General features: G+C 52.2%; 2 protein-coding genes across 3 annotated transcripts; one reads left to right on the forward strand and one right to left on the reverse strand.

Moving 5' to 3' along the window:
* Positions 1-1,084: 1,084 nt before the first annotated feature.
* Positions 1,085-7,924, reverse strand: LOC138814590 (zinc finger protein 174-like). 2 transcript variants are annotated; one of them, XR_011368026.1, is made up of 4 exons: positions 6,937-7,924; positions 5,540-5,762; positions 3,381-4,488; positions 1,085-2,918 (listed from the first exon to the last, which is right to left on the reverse strand). XR_011368026.1 is itself a non-coding variant. In XM_070003612.1 (3 exons), exons 1-3 carry the CDS (start codon positions 7,336-7,338, stop codon positions 3,890-3,892), a joined length of 1,224 nt encoding a protein of 407 aa, XP_069859713.1. In that variant the 5' UTR covers positions 7,339-7,924; the 3' UTR covers positions 1,085-3,889. The 2 variants fall into 2 exon arrangements, 1 of the variants encoding a protein (XP_069859713.1); XM_070003612.1 differs by having other exon boundaries at positions 1,085-4,488.
* An 8,120-nt stretch (positions 7,925-16,044) lies between these two features.
* On the forward strand, positions 16,045-16,983 carry LOC138814481 (olfactory receptor 2C1). The gene has a single exon (XM_070003375.1). The coding sequence runs from the start codon at positions 16,045-16,047 to the stop codon at positions 16,981-16,983; it is 939 nt and encodes a 312-aa protein (XP_069859476.1).
* Positions 16,984-17,111: the final 128 nt, after the last annotated feature.

Genomic DNA, 17,111 nt, shown 5'->3' on the forward strand with positions numbered 1-17,111 from the left:
TCTTCAGCCAGATTCTCTGTGCTTCTGGTTAGCTAGAGTTTAACCCCTGCTCACTGTGGGCAAACGGTCTCCCAAATGGCCCTCGCCATTTCTGTGGCCACACATACTTCAGATGATGTCAGCCCAGATTTCTCCTCTTGCCTGAGTTCCAAATTCCTATATTCAGATGCCTATGGACATTCGTCTTTTGATGTCTCTCTGAGTCGAAACTCCCCAAATGTAACTCCTATTTTAGCCTCTTATCTGTCTGCCTTCACTACATGGTACCCCATCCACACCCATTACACATGCTATCATCTTTCTTACTCCTCTCTTACTATAGTTTAAATATATCAGTATCTTCCCCCAAATTCCTCTGGTGGAATTCTAATTCTATGGCCCCATTAGCCTAATGCTTGTTTTTTTTTTTTTTGGTTGGTCATGAGGCTTGAACTCTGGACATAGGCACTGCCCCTCAGCTCTTCAGCTCAAGGTAAGTGCTCTACCACTGGAGCCACGGCGCCACTTCTGGTTTTCTGGTGGTTTATTGGAGATAAGAGTCTCACAGACTTTCCTGCCCAGACTGGCTTTGACCCGCCATCCCTCAGATCTCAGCCTCTTGAGTAGCTAGGATTACAGTCGTGAGCCACCGGCGCCAGCCTTAGCCTAATGCTTTCAAGGTTCATTCATGTGTGTGTCAGAGCTTCGTTCCTGTCTCCCTAGGGGCAACACAAGGACCAAAGACCCAGAGCAAGAGACACCCCCACCCTGAAATGGCTGTCATCCTATAAAGGGTGGCTCCTGGGGTAAGGACTGCAGGCAAAGAGGGGAAGGTCCTCTTGGTGCCTGGAGATGCTGTAACTAAAGCTGGTTGTAAGCTACAACCAGCGTTTCATGCTGAGGCCCTGGTGAAGCATGCCTGGGTGGTGGGGGGTGCAACAGGTCTCTAAATCTGAATATAGGGTTCCAGGCCTTCCTCTGGGCCACTGGACTGTTACTGACCCCATATCTGGAGGCGAGCTTTATACCAAAGGAGAGCCACGCTGGCAGGCAAAGGCAGGGCAGGGCAGTACCACACATCTTTTGGGGAAGAATCACGTCCACATGATTTTGCCACGTTTATTCAAGGTCCACAACTGAACAGGTACACAAAGACATTTAGACAGCTTCTGATCTGTATTCAGAAGAGGAATCACGCTCATTGGGTCTATGAAACACACTTAGCTGCAAAAATTGTTTTTTAAGGGTGAATCCCCAAGCCAACCCTAAAAGAAAAATGGGACTCTGTGGTTCTTGTCTTTTTCCAGATCCTTTTTTACTCAGAGTTGACTCAAGATAGACTGCTGTGGGGGCTAAATCATGCCCCCTCCCCCCAAAAAATACATTCATATCCTACGCCCTGGAGCCTGCAGTTGTTACCTTATGTGACAAAAGGGTTTTGGCCTGTGAAGGATCTTGAAATGGAGACATTATCGCAGGGGCCACAGTCCCCTAAGAGGAAAGCAAGGGCCAGAAATGGTGATGCGATGGCAGGTGGAGGATGAACTTGGAAGATGGAAAAGGGGGCTGCAAGCCAAAGGATGCAGGTAGCCACGAGCTGAAGGAGTCAAGGGAGCAGGTCACCTCTGAGAGCCTCCGGGGGGACCAGTCTGCCCACAGCTTGATTGGGCTGAATGAAAGGGATTCACATTTCTAACTTCCAGAACCACAGTGGAAGTTTTTTTATATATTATGCCACCAAGTTTGCAACAACAAAAACTAATTACAGACATGGTTAAGACTTGGAAGTTACTAGGAAACAACAGTGAAATAGGCCTGGAGTAAGAGAGAGGGTCGGACGGGGTAAGTACAATGAGCAGTGCAGGCCCTGGCCAGGATGGCTGTAAGATAAGACATGGAGCAGGCAGAAGACCAAATTCCTCCATGATTTCACAGAGCAGTGGGAAGGAGGCTCTCTAGGGGTCTCCGGGGCTAGCAGGAAGGCCACTGGCAAAAGGCAGAGATTAGGTCTGCGTGTTCCACGGCCACATCACCGGTCACACTGTGGCTCTGCAGCCAGGAAGAGGTCGCTCTGATGGCAGATGCCTCAAGCGTTCAGTGGCTTTGTCTTGGCTGGACATGGGCCAAGTCCCCAAGCTAAAATAATGGCAAACAAGGTGCTGGTCTTGAAAGAGCGTGAGAGAGCACCCTACTTGCTGGGACCACAAACTGTACTGTGGTGCTGTCCTGTGCATTGGAGGACACTGGCAGGATCCTGGGCTCCAACTACTAGAGGCCAGGAACCGCCCTCCCTCCCTGGCGTCAGCAACTGCAGGAACGGTCAACTACCCCTTGGGGGGAAAGACTGATATCAGGCTGAGCGCTCCTAGTATGGAATCTAGCAGGGGGCTCACCCAAGTTTGCTGCCACGTCTGCCTGGGCTCTGTGCAGGCTGTGTGGCTGTGTGTGTGTGTGTGTGTGTGTGTTGGTTGTACTAGGGTTTGAGCTCAGGCGCTGAGCTTAGTTGAGCCACGCCCTCAACCTTCTTTTGTTTTCAGGTATTTTTCAGATTGGATTTCATACTTTGTGATCTGAGGCCAGCTTGCCCCAGTGATTCTCCGACCTCTGCCTACTAAGTAGTTGGCATTACAGATGTATGCCACTGTGCCAGGCCACAGGCAGCTCTTGTGAGATCCAGGGAGGACAGAGTAGGAGTGGCAGAAATGAAAGGCAGAGAAAGGGAACAGTATATAAAGCTCCCCCCATGACCCAGAAATACTCATGGTGAATGCCCATTCTTCAGCAAAAGGGGCAGAAGCGTACAGGCCGCAGCCCTGAGGTGACTGACCTGAAGCTGTTTAAAGAGTCCTATGGGGGCCTCGTTCTGCATGAGGAACTAGCGCGCACATCTGCCTGCAGTCCTCCCTACATGGAGGAGGGGAGTGGCTGGCCACGGTGACCTGGAATCACACAATTACAGCTGATTAGGCTTCCTTCTACCCTGGCGAACAAGGGGTGGGACTAGAGCATCTCTCAGGCTTATTTCCACAAGTAACATTTTATATAAATATATTTTGTCATTTTTCAACATGGCTATTGAGGTATGATTTATATATCATAAAATTAACCCATTTCAGGGACTTCATAAAGTCACTGGGTTGCGCAGCCACCACTACAGCCCAACTTCAAACGCTTATCACTGCAGCTATTTTATTCTTAACACTCAATGGCTCGCGTGAGAAAGGAGAACAGGCAGGATTCCCTCTTACATCTCCATAGCAGCATCTGTCCACTACTTGGGTCTCATCGACTCTTGGGCCGCAGTTGTAGCCACTGTGTAGATTTTTCTTTCTCTAACTTAAAAGGCGCTTTGCTACTGAAGTCCTCCAATGCAATCTTTGTTTTCTAAAGGCACCACCTACCTGCTTGGAAATTCTCTCTTTACGTAGACATATATATTCTCACTTAATTTGTTCTTTGTGAAGAGCAGTGAGGAAGAACAGAGAGATGACGGGAAGGTAATTCCCAATGAACACGGCCTTGGGGTGGGTGAGCTGCTCCGGCGAACACAGGAGAGTAACTGTCTGGAATGACAGCAAATGCAAAACTGCTTGCACTTGACTCTTTGACCTACTGTAGAGCATAAATAAAGCATGAGGGAGGAAAGGCCGCCTGCAGTCGTCCGGACGCTCCCGGGGGTCACTCTCACGTGGCTAGAGACTAGTTCTCTGTCCCAATACCAGAGCTGGCATCTGCGCCCAGTCACAGCACAGGCAGGCCAGGCCAGGCCACCGCAGCCTCTTCGCCGTTCTTCACATGGCTCCACACCCTGAGGGCCACTTGCTCTCTTGGTAAGTGACGCGGACTGACGGTGATGTACATGCAGGTGGGGGAAGGAGCGGCCTCCCTGGGACCTGAAGGACACTGCCTCTCAGTCCCTGTGGTGGAGCCTGTGGTGCTGGTGGAGGTTTGAGCTTTGGCGAAAGCTTTTCCCACACTGGCCACACTGGTAGGGCTTCTCCCCAGTGTGGATCCTCTGGTGTAATTTCAGGGTCGACTGCCGCCCGAAGCAGTTTCCGCACTCCCCGCAGCTGTAGGGCCTCTCTCCCGTGTGCACCCTCTTGTGTCGTTTCAGCTCGGAATTCCACGTGAAGCTTTTCCCACAGTCGTCACATTTGTAAGGTTTCTTGGCCGTGTAGGCTGGCTGGTGAGCGAGACGCTGCAGGCGGCTACTCAGGGTTCTTTTGCCTCCTTTGCTTTTCTTCAGCTCCCTCAGCGGGTGGCTTTTGACGGGGCTGCTGTATTCCAGTTCCCGGCGGTGTCTCTTGTAGGGAGCATATGGCTTCTGAGCATTCGAGGGACCCACCTGCTTCCCGGACAAGTGGGCTTCACTTAGGTTTGCGCCTCTCGGTTCCGGGCTCTGCAGAGCACTCCCCTTGGGCCTGCCGGCCGGCACGACACCTGACTTTGTTCCTCTGGCCCCTTCTGGCCGTGGATTCTCCTTGTTGTCACTTTTCATCCCAGACTCCTCTATAATTGGAAACAATATGCTTCATTTACTGCACTTAGAGGAAGAGTCAGAGTCATAGCACACACTGCAGTGTTGCTCAAAGGGTAGGGTAGCCCTCCACCGCAGCAGCTTGCATAGAATCCTCTGGGGTACCTGTGAGCAGGCAGGCATCCAGCCCCTCCCTCGAAGCTACTGAACCAGAATCTTTTGACACTTTGGCCAGGGAATTTTCAATGGGTTTAACATAAATCAGAGGATGTATATTAAAGTTAAGAACCAAGCTGAGCACAAAAGCCTATAATCCTAGCTACTTGGGAGGCAGAGGGCAGAGGATTGTGGATTGAGGCCAAAATAGCTTCATAGGACTCCACCTCAACCACAGTTGGTTAGGGTGGGACATACCCATTATCCCCAGCTCCAGTTAACACACACTTATTATCCAAATGGCAAAGGGAAGCCCAAGCACCTTGCTCCAAAACCCTGACTCCAATCCCAGAACCACCAAAAAAGTTTAAAAACAAAATTGGGAACCAAATTCTCCAGACCCTTTCCTCTTTTGTGCTTTTAGGGAAAGGTTTAGGAAAAGCAAGCCCATCAGATCCGAATGTCATCTAATGAATGAAAGAAAGAAGACAGTGGAAATAGAATTAGTGCCCTACCAAAAAAAAAAAAAATGTGGGGAGGGGGGCTGGGTGGCTCAGTGGTAGAGCGCTTGCCTTGCATGCATGAGGCCCTGGGTTCGATTCCTCAGCACCACATAAGCAAAAAGAAAAAAATGTGGGGAAATTAGAATCCTCAGCTTTTATTGGTGAGAATGTGGAACAATGCAGCTGCTTTGGAAAATGGTCAGCTGGTTCCTCACAAAGTTGAGCATAGACTGACCTGTGGCCTAGACAGTCTACTCTGGGGTGTATACCCAAGAGAAATGAGAACATATATCCATAGAAAACTTGCACATGATTGTGCATGTTCTGTCATGCACTACGTTATCACATATTCACTAAGAGAAAATTATTTTTAAAAAATATACTACTTTCTGCTGATGACGGGGAGTGAAGAGGCACTGTTTACCTGTCCCAGCAAGTTTGGGGGCTGGCTCTTGGAGGAGTGGTGATTTCTCCCAATGATGGGGGCTGGGTGCCTCATGAGATCCTTCCTGCGAAGGGTCCTCTGGAAAGCTCTCCTTGAGATCTCTTGTAAGGGTTTGCGGTTGGAAGTCTGGCAGTTCCTGATCACCAAGCTGAGCTCCAGTTCTTTCCAAAAGCATCTTCTGCCCCTGTACACAGACGGCCACCTAGGAACAAGCCCCCATCTGTTAATGCTTTTAAGATTGACTGTGAACAGTCTGCGTGTAATTCCTTTACTTGGGGAACTCCTCTAATGATGGCCTATAGACCACTGAGACCCTCCCTCCCAGGAGGCATAAGGAGGGGTCTCAGAATGACAAGCATAAGGCTGCTTCACACCAAATGATCCATCCAAAATGGCTGTCCTTAAAGCTTAGGCCCCAGGGGCTGGGAAGGTGGCTCAGTGGTAGAGCGCTTGCCTTGCATGCCTGAGGCTGTGGGTTTGATTCCTCAGCACCACATAAACAAAAAGAAGAAAAGCCGGAAGTGGCGCTGTGGCTCAAGTGGTAGAGCGCTAGCCTTGAGCTGAAGAGCTGAGGGACAGTGCCCAGGCCCAGAGTTCAGGCCCCACGACCGGACCTCCCCCCCCCCCCCAAAAAAGCTTAGGCCCCAGGTCAAAGCCATCTGAGGAGAACTAGCTAGCACAACTATCAGGGTCAGGCATTACACCAGCCCCTGCTTCCTGTGGGAACAGGGAGCAGTATGGTGAGGGGCCCCTGAAGACTTCTTTAATGAATTGTTCTGCTGAGGGCTCTTCTGGGAGACAGGTCCCATAGCACTGGGTGTCTAAGAGCTGCCTATCTGTTCACTGGCAGCTTCCTTCATTTTCCGAAGCATACCTTGTTTGCTCCCTGCCAAAGGCTCTGACAGGGGTCTGCCTTGGGGGAATAGGGTGGAGAGGAATAGCAATACTATGGGGTTAACCTTGCTGAAACTGCCTGATTCCAAGGCAATATGGCAGATGCTCTGAGGTATCTGCCATACATCATAGTATCAATCAGCAAATTGAACAAAATCCAGTGAGATTCCCCCAGTCAATTCCTATCCAACAGGTGAATCCTGCCTGCTAAGAATTCTGATTATAGGGAGACTTCCAGAGGAAGGGGCCAGGGAAATCTGACAACAGAGATTCAAGAACGCAAACCATTTCTGGGGACATGAGGCCCCTCACCAAAGGGTTTTGGGAAAACCTGTTAGAACTTGCCGGGGAAGAGGTTCTGGATACAGGCTGGACACAAGGTCGAAAGCCATCCAGCCCTTGTTCATGGGGATGGATACGGAGACAAAACACTGCCCACACGGGAAAGACATGCTGGCAGCAGAAGCCAGGCCCTTCCTTACCCACTGTTTTGGTTTCTTGGATGCTCTGTTGAAATCCTCCACCAGGGTCACGATCTCCTTGCTGCTCTCTGGACACCGATGCCGGACCCGAGCCTGGATCTCGGGGGGCAAGATGATTAGGAACTGCTCCATCACCAGGAGCTCCAAAATCTGTTCCTTGGTGTTCAGCTCCGGCTGGAGCCACTGCCGGCAAAGCTGTCGCAGCTGGGAAAGCGCCTCCTGGGGCCCGGACACCTCCTGGTAGCGGAACCGTCGGAAGCTCTGGCGGGAGAGCTCGGGGTCCGGGCAGGTTTTCTGCTGACTGGGCGCCGGTTTCTCTTCCAGCTTTGTTATGATGTGTCGCTCTTGCTTGGAGGAAGCCTGGCTGTTGGAGCTCAAAGTTATTTCCATTTTAGCTGCCATTTTTGCGTGTGTGTGTGTGTGTGTGTGTGTGCGCGTGTGTCAGGAAAAACTACTCTCCTGGTGAGACCGGTCAAGCCTTTGGGATCATGCCCTGGAGAGTCTCCAAATGCTACAAAGACGACAGTCACGAAGTTCCTCCCGAGGATGGACGCAGAGGACCGGCCTTCCTAGCTGCCGGGCATCGCCCCACCTCCGCAGACGGCCGGGTCCTGGGCCGGGAAGAGCGGGTCAGCCGTGGCAGCCCTCCGGAACCGAGCGCCCTGCCCTGCCCGGGGCTCACAGGACGGGGGCAGCACGATCTAACGGCCCGGGAAAAGTTGCAGCTGTGGTACAGGTCGCTGGCCCCGACCCTCCGCGCCGCACGGCGACCCCGAGCCCCAGCCGAGGCGGCGCGCTCGCAGCCCCGACGGAGCGCGAGGCAGACCCGGGGGCGCCGCAGGCCCAGTCGGCCTGGGCCCGACGAGACCTGACGGGACGGAGGCGCAGCTCCGCGGCCAGGCCAGGTGCGGCCGAGGGCTGACACCCGCGACGCGACCGTCCCGGGCAGCGGAGGGACCCGCGCCCACCTGCGGCTGACTCACCTCTCCGCGGCCCGGGACCCGGAACTCCGGAGGGCCGGCCAGGGGCGGGGCCGGACCGCTAACCACGAAAACGCCCACCGCGGGGCGGGGCCGCCCGGGAGGGCCCGCCCCGCGCCCCGAGGGATTGGCTGCTCCGGAATAGGGCCCCCCTGTTCATTGGCTGCTGTGTTTGTCAAGGTGGTCGCAGGACACGACGGGAACTGTAGTCTAGTAACTCGGACTGCGAGCGTGCGCAGTGGGCGGTCTCTGCCTGACTTGCAGCCCTGCAGCTGAGAATTTGGGGGAGTTGCAAGCGCGTCCTCCACCTGCTGGAGGGCCTGGCCCTCTCGGGTTGGAAGTCCTTGGTCCAGGGGGGACGCCGACGGCGGGAGCGGGGCTAGGGCGCCTGCGGGCGGGCCACCTGCTACTTGACCCTACTCACCTCGCCCACCTCGCCCGGTGGGGCTCCGAGGGCTACTAACCCCGACACCGACGCAACAGGTGCCCACCAAGCGGAAAACGAGCCAGCCCGCGCCCCGTCCTCACCGCACCTCCCCAGTGCGCGGGGCCGTCGCCAGAGAGGAGTAAGTTGCTGAGAAACCTGCACATCGTATTTCAGCCAAGAACGGGATTTGCGGGCCGGGGGAGTCGCAGGCCCCGCCCCCGGCAGGAAACCGGAAGCGCATCTGTGATGCTCCTGGAGCCGCTGGGCGGACAGGATGCCCGGTGAATGTGCCAGGCCAGACCGCAGGACCTGGTGCTGGCCTTGTGCTTGGGAGCCTCGCTCTGTAAGGCCACAAAGCACAGGCGATCGCTGACAATAATAGCCTTGATTTTTCTTTTGTCAGCTGTGGGTCCTGAACTCTGGGCCTGGGCGCTGTCCCTGAGTTTACAGCCCGAGGCCAGCGCTCTGCCACGTGAGCCACAGCGCCACTTCCTGCTCGGGCTGGCTTTGAACCGTGATCCCATCTCAGCCTCCAGAGCAGCTAGGATTACAGGCGTGAGCCACCGTCGCCGGGCAGCCTTGATTTTTCTATCTCAGGCTCCTCTGCGCAAGCGAAAATGCAAACATATTTTTACCATTTTGTTCTTTATTTTTCGCCAGTCTTGCAGTTTTGTTTTTGTTTTTGTTTTTTTGGTCCAGTCGTGGGGCCTGAACTCTGGGCCTGGGCGCTGTCCCCCAGCTCTTCAGCTCAAGGATAGTGCTCTACCACTTGAACCACAGTGCCACTTCTGGCTTTTTTCTTATGTGGTGCTGAGGAATGGAACCCAGGGCCTCATGCATGCAAGGCAAGCGCTCTACCACTTAGCCACCTTCCCAGCCCAGTCTTGCAGTTTTGAACTCAGGGTCTGGGCTCTGTCCCTGAGCTTCTTTTGCTCAAGGCTAGCACGCTACCACTTGAGCCACAGCACCACTTCCAGCGTTTTCTGTTTATGTGGTGCTGCTAGTGCTTACTCTACCTCTGAGCCACATTCTCAGCCCCGTGGCCTTTTTTTTTTTTTTTTTTTTTGGTCGGTCATGGGCCTTGAACTCTGGGCCTGGGCACTGTCCCTCAGCTCTTCAGCTCAAGGCTAGCGCTCTACCACTTGAGCCACAGCGCCACTTCTGGTTTTCTAGTGTTTTATTGGAGATAAGAGTCTCACAGTCTTTCCTGCCCAGGCTGGCTTTGAACCACGATCCTCAGATCTCAGCTTCCTGAGTAGCTAGGATTACCCCGTGGCCATTTTTAATTGTATACTCTAGTAATATTGATTGTATTTACAATGTTAGGAAAGCAAAATCCATTTTAATATTGTTTTGGGGAGTAGGTCAGTTCCTATGTAAAATCCAAATCTTGAGCAATTGGATTGTACGAGGTTGTGTTTCAAGTAATTGAAACCTAATTCAAACCAAAAATCTCCTTCATGAAGGGCACTAGTGGCTCACACCTGTAATCCCAGCTACTCAAGAGGCTGAGATTTGAGGATAACAGTTTAAAGCCAGCCTGGGCAGGAAAGTCCGTGACACTCTATCTCCAATTAGCCACCAGAAAACCAGAAGTGGTGCTGTGGCTCAAGTGGCAGAGCGCTAGGAAGAGCTGAGGGCCAGCGCCCAGGCCCGGAGTTCAAGACCCAACAAATAAAAAAAGAAAGAAATCTGCTTTGCATAAATGACCTTATAATCCTCCCTGCTGTGCCCTCCTGTCATGGGCTCACCTCCGAGGAAGAGTGGAATGGTGAGGGCTACACAGCTCACTTTAGCAATTCCCAGGAAATTGAGCACTTTGTCCTCTGCTGTATAAAACTCAGAATCTGATGGTCCCCATTGTCAGGTGCCCACTCCTGGAGTGGGAGGAAAGGCATTGCCATTAATACGTTCCCAAAGCCAGTGAAGCATATGGGCTCTTTCACAAAGGAAGTTGCTACTCCAGAAAGAGGGGAGGAATCCTGGAAGCTGAAAAATACAACAAAGGAAAACCTTATTTGTGGTCCAACACAGAAATCAGCACATTATAGGCACAGCACTGACTCTGAGGCCTCCCGCCCAAGCTCTGGGCAGTGCAGCTTCTTGGCGATTGCTGTCCCCCAGACGCTAGTAATTCTATTGTCACCAGCTGAGGCCTAAGATGCATTCCAAAGACAGGATCCTGCAGTTGCTGGTTTGGGAAGTTTCTGACCATCTTGGCAGAGGATATCCAGACCCGGGTGAGGAAGCCGTGTCTAGAAAAGGATGAGCAGTATACATGGTACACGGTGCTTCTGAGCAACAGGTAAGAAAATAGAGTTGGAACTTTGGTGTTTTAGTCCAGTTTCTGGAGGTGCTTGGGTATGAAATGCATAGTAGCCCTCAGCCACAAAGTCCTGGTAGGTTTGGTTGGTCCCAGGTCCTGATTGTCTAGGTAGAATTTCTCATGCGCAGCTCTGCCTGCTACTGCTGTGAGACGGGGGATTTTGTTAGTGCCTAAGACAAGCCTGGTCCCCAAGCCTGTATGCTCCGGAGGAAACAGACACCATAGAAATAAACAGAAAGTGGCCAGGCGCTGGTGGCTCACGCCTGTAATCCTAGCTACTCAGGAGGCTGAGATCTGAGGATCGTGGTTCAAAGCCAGCCCGGGCAGGAGAGACCGTGAGACTCCTATCTCCAATAAACCACTAGAAAACCGGAAGTGGCGCTGTAGCTCAAGTGGTAGAGCGCTCGCCTTGAGCTGAAGAGCTGAGGGACAGCGCCCAGGCCCAGAGTTCAAGCCCCACGACTGACAAAAAAAAAAAGAAATAAACAGAAAGTGTTAGATTAAGTACCAGGAAGGAAATACACCAGTGAGGTGTTAATGACAAAGGCGTGGAGGCTAAACCTCTCCCACAAGGCTAACTGTAGTAAAAGCTGAGAGGAGAGCACTTCAGGCTCTACTTTTGTCTTAGGTCTTTTAGAAAACTTTTTTTTAGTCCTAGGACTTGAACTCAGGGCCTGGGGACTGTTCCTGAACATCTTTGTTCAAGGCTGTGCTCTACCACTTGAGTGAAAAAAAAGCTCCACTTCTGTTTTTTCATGGTTAACTGAAATTAAGAGTCTCCCAGACCTACCTTCCCTGGCTGTCTCTGAACTGCTATCCTCAAATCTCTGGCTCCTCAGGGGCCAGGATTATAGGTGTGAGCCACCAACACCTGGCTAGAAACCTTCTTGAATATTCAAATGACATAAATATAACCATTGTAAATTAGACGGTTCAGTGGCATTTAGTACATTCATAATGTCATGTAACCGTCACCTTCTCCAGTTCCATTGCTCTTTGTACCCCACCGCCACCAAAAGAGCAGTAAAGGGAAAGAAAGGTTATGCTTAGCCAGGCACTGGTGGTTCACACTTGTAACTCTTACTCAGGCGGCTGAAATCTCGAGGCTCAAGGTTCAAAGCCAGCCAGGCAGGAAAGTCCATGAGACCCTTATCTCCAATGAACTACTAAAAAAGCTGCAAGCAGAGATGTGGCTCAAGTGGTGGAGCGCTAGCCTTGAGCAAAACAAAGCTCAGGGGCAGCGTGGCCCAAGTTCAAACCCTATGACCGACCATAAATAAATAAATACATGCGAAAGGAAGGGTATGACAAGCACCAGAAACCAAATCTAAAACTTCCTGATCCAGCCAGACAACGGCGGCTCTCACCTGTATGTAATCCTAGCTATTTAGGAGGCGCAGGGCTGAGGATCGCGGCTGGAAGCGAAGCCCCCGCGACGCTGCGCTCCCTGGAGCTGTGGCCGACGGGACGGGACGGGACGGGACGCGGCGCGCAGGCCGGCGCTGGCGGGCAGGTAGGTGCGGCTGTCCTCGCGGGGTGACGGCGCCGAGCCGCGCTCCCCGGGTTCTTCCTGCCCCCCCCCTCCCCGTTCCTGAGTGGCCGCGGAGCCGGCACGGGCGCCCAGGGTGCGTCCGGATCTCAAGGGACCGGCCCGAGGGCGGACACCACCTTCTGGAAGCCCGCGGTCCCCGCCCGCCAGCACCGCCACGTCGCCGCGGCCCGCGCGCCAGGCCGGCCGGTCCGGCGTCAGACGGGCAGCTGGGGTCTCCGCCGGGCCGCGGGCCGAGGGGGAACCCGCGCGGGCTCGGAGCCCTCCGCCGCGGTCCTCCGGGCCTCACCGGAAGCGCCGCCAAGGAGCCTGCCGCGAGGCATGCCGGGACCAGAGCGCCTGCGCCTGCGCCGTGCGCCCCCCCCCCCCCCCCCGCGGTTCCCGCCACGCAGGACCCGCGGTTCGCTGGCGTCGGGCTTGCGACGCCGCAGAACGCCCGAGGACCCATCCAGCCCCTCGGGGACCCCACCGAAGGGGTGCGGGGGACTCGGGGCTCGACGCACGGAGGCGCGGGCGCGGCCCCACCGAGCTGGGCGCCCGGAGCTGGAGCCCCCGAGGGGCCCGGCCTGGGCCGCCGGCGAGGCCGCAGGACAGTTCACCCGGACACCGTCGAAAGCAGCGCGAAAGGTGGTGACCGGGCCAGCGTGTCCCCAACGCACCTGCCCAGCCTCGTCGGGACTGTGCAGTCCGAAGGCCTTTAACCCGCTGGGATGAATGGATAGGATAAACGTGCTGTGGCAAAGGCCTTTTGCTTAATCGCACTATGGAGAGGTTTCCTGAGAATGTGCACTGTGTGTTTTAACCTTTACGTCTGCCAGCTGTTATTGCCAGTCAGGAATCAGTGTAGAAAGAGGCTCCGTGGCTCAAATGGTTGAGTGCTGGCCTTGAGCAAAAAGAGGCTCAGGAACACTGTCCAGGCCCCGAGATCAGGCCTCGGGACCCAAAACAAGAAACAACCACTGTCGTCAGTGGTTTACAATAACTTAGTCACAGAGCATACCCAAATAGTCAAAATAGCTCACATCCCAGGATGGAGATAATCACAGCATCATTGGCTCACTTCTTTTGTCCCGAATCAACTGCTCTGTCAAAGCCAGACGCTGATTGTATTGGGCCTTACACGCCAGTGGTCCATCATTCAGCAGCTAGTGTTAATGTTCCAGAATTCTAGTGTCAACATCACCCAGTCTTAGAACCTTCCACTGCAGGGCTGACAGCTCCACAGCAATCTCAGCCCGTCACAGCTGTACACACACAAAGACACGCATGCACACACGATTCTAAGTATGAAATTATGTAGGAAAATAAGAGACAAAAGGAAAGAGAGAACCAAGACGGGGAAGAGAAACCAATACACATTATTCTTCTGCACATGTCTGCAATACCATGGTGAAAATCCTAGGTATAATTAATATACACCAAAAATCTACCCCCAAACAGGAAAGCAAAAGAGGCTCTGCTGCAGTCTGGGACAGGGGTATCATGGAAGGGGTGAATGAGGAAGACTACAGTGTAAATAGTTGATCTGCAGGTGTGAAAACAGAACAATGAAACCTGTTGAAACTTTTGGGAGTGGAATAAATGAGAGTGATAGAGGGGTGAGGTACGTGGGAAATGCATAATAAAACTCCCTGTTCAATTAGTGTATGCTAATAAAGTTCAAGTGAAAGACCACGTTTTTTTCTGGTACTCTACTTTCCTGTTTCCTGGCCATGTAAGCCTTTTGTGTTAATTGCCTGGGGTGGAGGGTGAGGTGGCTAAGAGTCCCTCTGAGTCCCACAGCATCAGCCCCAAGAGCCAGGGCCCTGGGCAGCAGACCAAGGCTGCTCAAGCCACACCAAGTTAAAAGCCAATGCACTGCCTGCCCTACTTCTTATTCTGAAGTTCTACATTTGCCCTCCCCAGCACTGAAGAAAGGATGGAGAAATCCAGAAGGCAAAGGTAGAACTCCACAGACAACCCCTAGGTGATAGAATCCAGAATAGAAGATAGAAGCAAAGCAGAGACAGAAGAGCAGATAGGGAAAAGCGAGTGTTAAAGTCATCATTATTTTTCTTTTCCTAATCTGTGGGTATGTGGGCGTGAGTGTGAGTGGATGTGCATGCTTGTTTATGTCAGTGTGTGCTGGTGCTGGAACTCAGGGACTGAGCACTTGCTGAGCTTTTTTTGCTCAAGGCTAGGATTCTACCACTTGAGCCACAGCACCACTTCTGGCTTTTTTTGGTGAATAATTGGAGATAAAGGTCTCATCAATTACCCTTTAGAGAGAGAAAAAGTCTTGAAAAGCAGTCAAGTTGCTGGATACCAACTTGAAGTTGCAGTTCAGAGGCTTGGTTTGGTATTTATTTCCTCCTGAACTTGCTAAGCAGATACCCCACTTTAGAAAATAGCCCTGCAGCCAGACACTGGTGGCTTACGCTTGTAATCTTTGCTACTCGGGAGGCTGAGATATGAGGACTGTGATTCAAAGCCAGCCCAGGCAGGAAAGTCCATGAGACTTCTATCTCCACTTAATCACCAGAAAACTGGAAGTGGCACTGTGTTTCAAAGTGGTAGACCACTTAGCCTTTTTTGCTTGAGCAAAAAAGCTCAGAGAGAGTGCCCAGGCCCTGAATTCAAGCCCCAGGACCAACAGAAAATAAAGGAAATAGCCCTTGCTTTTAGATTTTGGTTGATTTTTTTTCCTGGGCTGAAACACTGCTCAGTAAGGGTAGGAAAGTGGCTCAGTGGTAGAGTGCTTGTCTCACATTCCTGAGGCCCTGGGTTCAATTCCTCAGCATCACATAAACAGAAAAAGCCAGAAGTGATGCTGTGGCCCAAGGGGTAGAGCACTAGCCTTGAGCTGAAGAGCTGAGAGACAGTGCCCAGAATTCAAGGCCCAGGACCAACAAAACAACAACAAGAAAAACTGCTCAGAAGACCTAGAGCAGTGGTGAAAGGAACCCTGGCACCGCTGAGCAGCTACAAAGCCCCAGACCCACAAACTGAACTGCTCAGGAAGGACAGGGAACAGCGCCTGTTTCTTAACTTGGAAGAGATTTGAGGGGCTAAACACATGATTAGCAGGAGGTGGTAAAACAGGTACTAGGAATAACTTTAGAATAGAAGATGAACTGACTATGAGGTTGGTGCCTTAACTGATCAGTGCTCTTATGTCTTACATGAAAAGACTAAGCAATCGCCTGTTCCTAAGGGATTCCCAGAGGTGACAGAGGAGGGTCCTGACATTCTCAGCATCCTCTGACTCCACAGAATGATTTCACTGTTGACCTAAAAAACAGTCAACAGTAATTTTCCAGACTGGGAAGGTGGCTTAGCGGTAGAGAGCTTTCCTAGCATGCATGAAGCCCTGGGTTCGATTCCTCAGTACCACACACTCAGAAAAAGCCAGAAATCACGCTGTGGCTCAAGTGTTAGAGCACTAGCTTTGAGCACAGAGAGGCTTAGGGACAGTGCTCAGACCCTGAGTTCAAGCACCAGGACTGGCAAAAAAACAACAGTAATAATAATAATTTTCCTCTTTCACTTCTGAATGGATTAAGGTACCAAGCTCATAATCAGGACTTCAAAGTCTAGATCAGCACTCACCAAAAAAGAAAGAAGGAAAAAGAAAGAAAAAGAAAGAAAGAAAGAGGAAGGAAGGAAGGAAGAAAGAAAGAAAGAAAGAGAAAGGAAGGAAGGAAGGAAGGAAGGCAGGCAGGAAGGAAGGAAGGAAGGAAGGAAGGAAGAAGTGGTACATAGTCCTTTGCCATTTTCTGATACAGAGCCTCCAGGAGCTTCTTTCCTTGCTTCCCCCCAAGTTACCCCTGAAGAGAGGCAACCAGAGATGGAAGGGGGCAGCAATGGCTCCTCAAAGGGCTTCATTCTGCTGGGTATATCTGACCATCCCCGGCTGGAGATGATCTTTTTCGTAGTGATCCTCTCCTCTTACTTGCTGACTCTCATGGGGAACTCAACAATCATCCTGCTTTCTCGCCTTGATGCTCGACTCCACACACCCATGTACTTCTTCCTCAGCAACCTCTCCTCCCTGGACCTTGCCTTTACCACCAGCTCGGTCCCCCAAATGCTGATCAATTTATGGGGGCCAGACAAGACCATCACCTATGGCGGCTGTGTGACACAACTCTACGTGTTCCTTTGGCTGGGGGCTACTGAGTGCATCCTGCTTGTGGTGATGTCGTTTGACCGCTATGTGGCAGTGTGTCGGCCTCTGCACTATCTGACTATTATGAGTCCTTGCCTATGCTGGCTACTGGCTGTCATTAGCTGGTTGGGTGGTTTGGGCAACTCTGTAATCCAATCAACACTCACTCTGCAGCTTCCATTTTGTGGGCATCGGAGGGTGGAAGGCTTTCTGTGTGAGGTGCCTGCCATGATCAAACTGGCCTGTGGAGACACAAGTCTCAACGAGGCTGTGCTCAATGGGGTCTGTACCTTCTTCACGGCTGTCCCACTGAGCATCATCCTGATCTCCTACTGCTTCATTGCTCAGGCTGTGCTGAAGATCCGCTCCGCAGAGGGACAGCGGAAAGCCTTCAACACATGCCTCTCACATTTGCTGGTCGTGTTCCTCTTCTATGGCTCAGCAATCTACGGGTATCTGCTTCCATCAAAGAGCAGCAGCCAGGACCAGGGAAAATTCATTTCCCTCTTCTACTCTGTGGTTACCCCCATGGTAAATCCTCTCATCTACACGTTAAGAAATAAGGAAGTGAAGGGAGCACTGAGAAGGCTGCTGGGGAGAGCAAGAGAATCTGGCTGAGAGAAGAAATGACTCCTTCTGATTTCTTTTTCCTTTTTTTGCTTATGTGATGCTGAGGAATCGAACCCAGGGCCTCAGGCATGCAAGGCCCCTATTCAAATTATTCTATACTTACAGAAATCTTATGG

The sequence above is a fragment of the Dipodomys merriami genome, unplaced genomic scaffold, assembly GCF_024711535.1.
Source record: "Dipodomys merriami isolate MVZ:Mamm:240054 unplaced genomic scaffold, mDipMer1.0.p SCAF_60, whole genome shotgun sequence".
Classification (NCBI taxonomy): Eukaryota; Metazoa; Chordata; class Mammalia; order Rodentia; family Heteromyidae; genus Dipodomys; species Dipodomys merriami.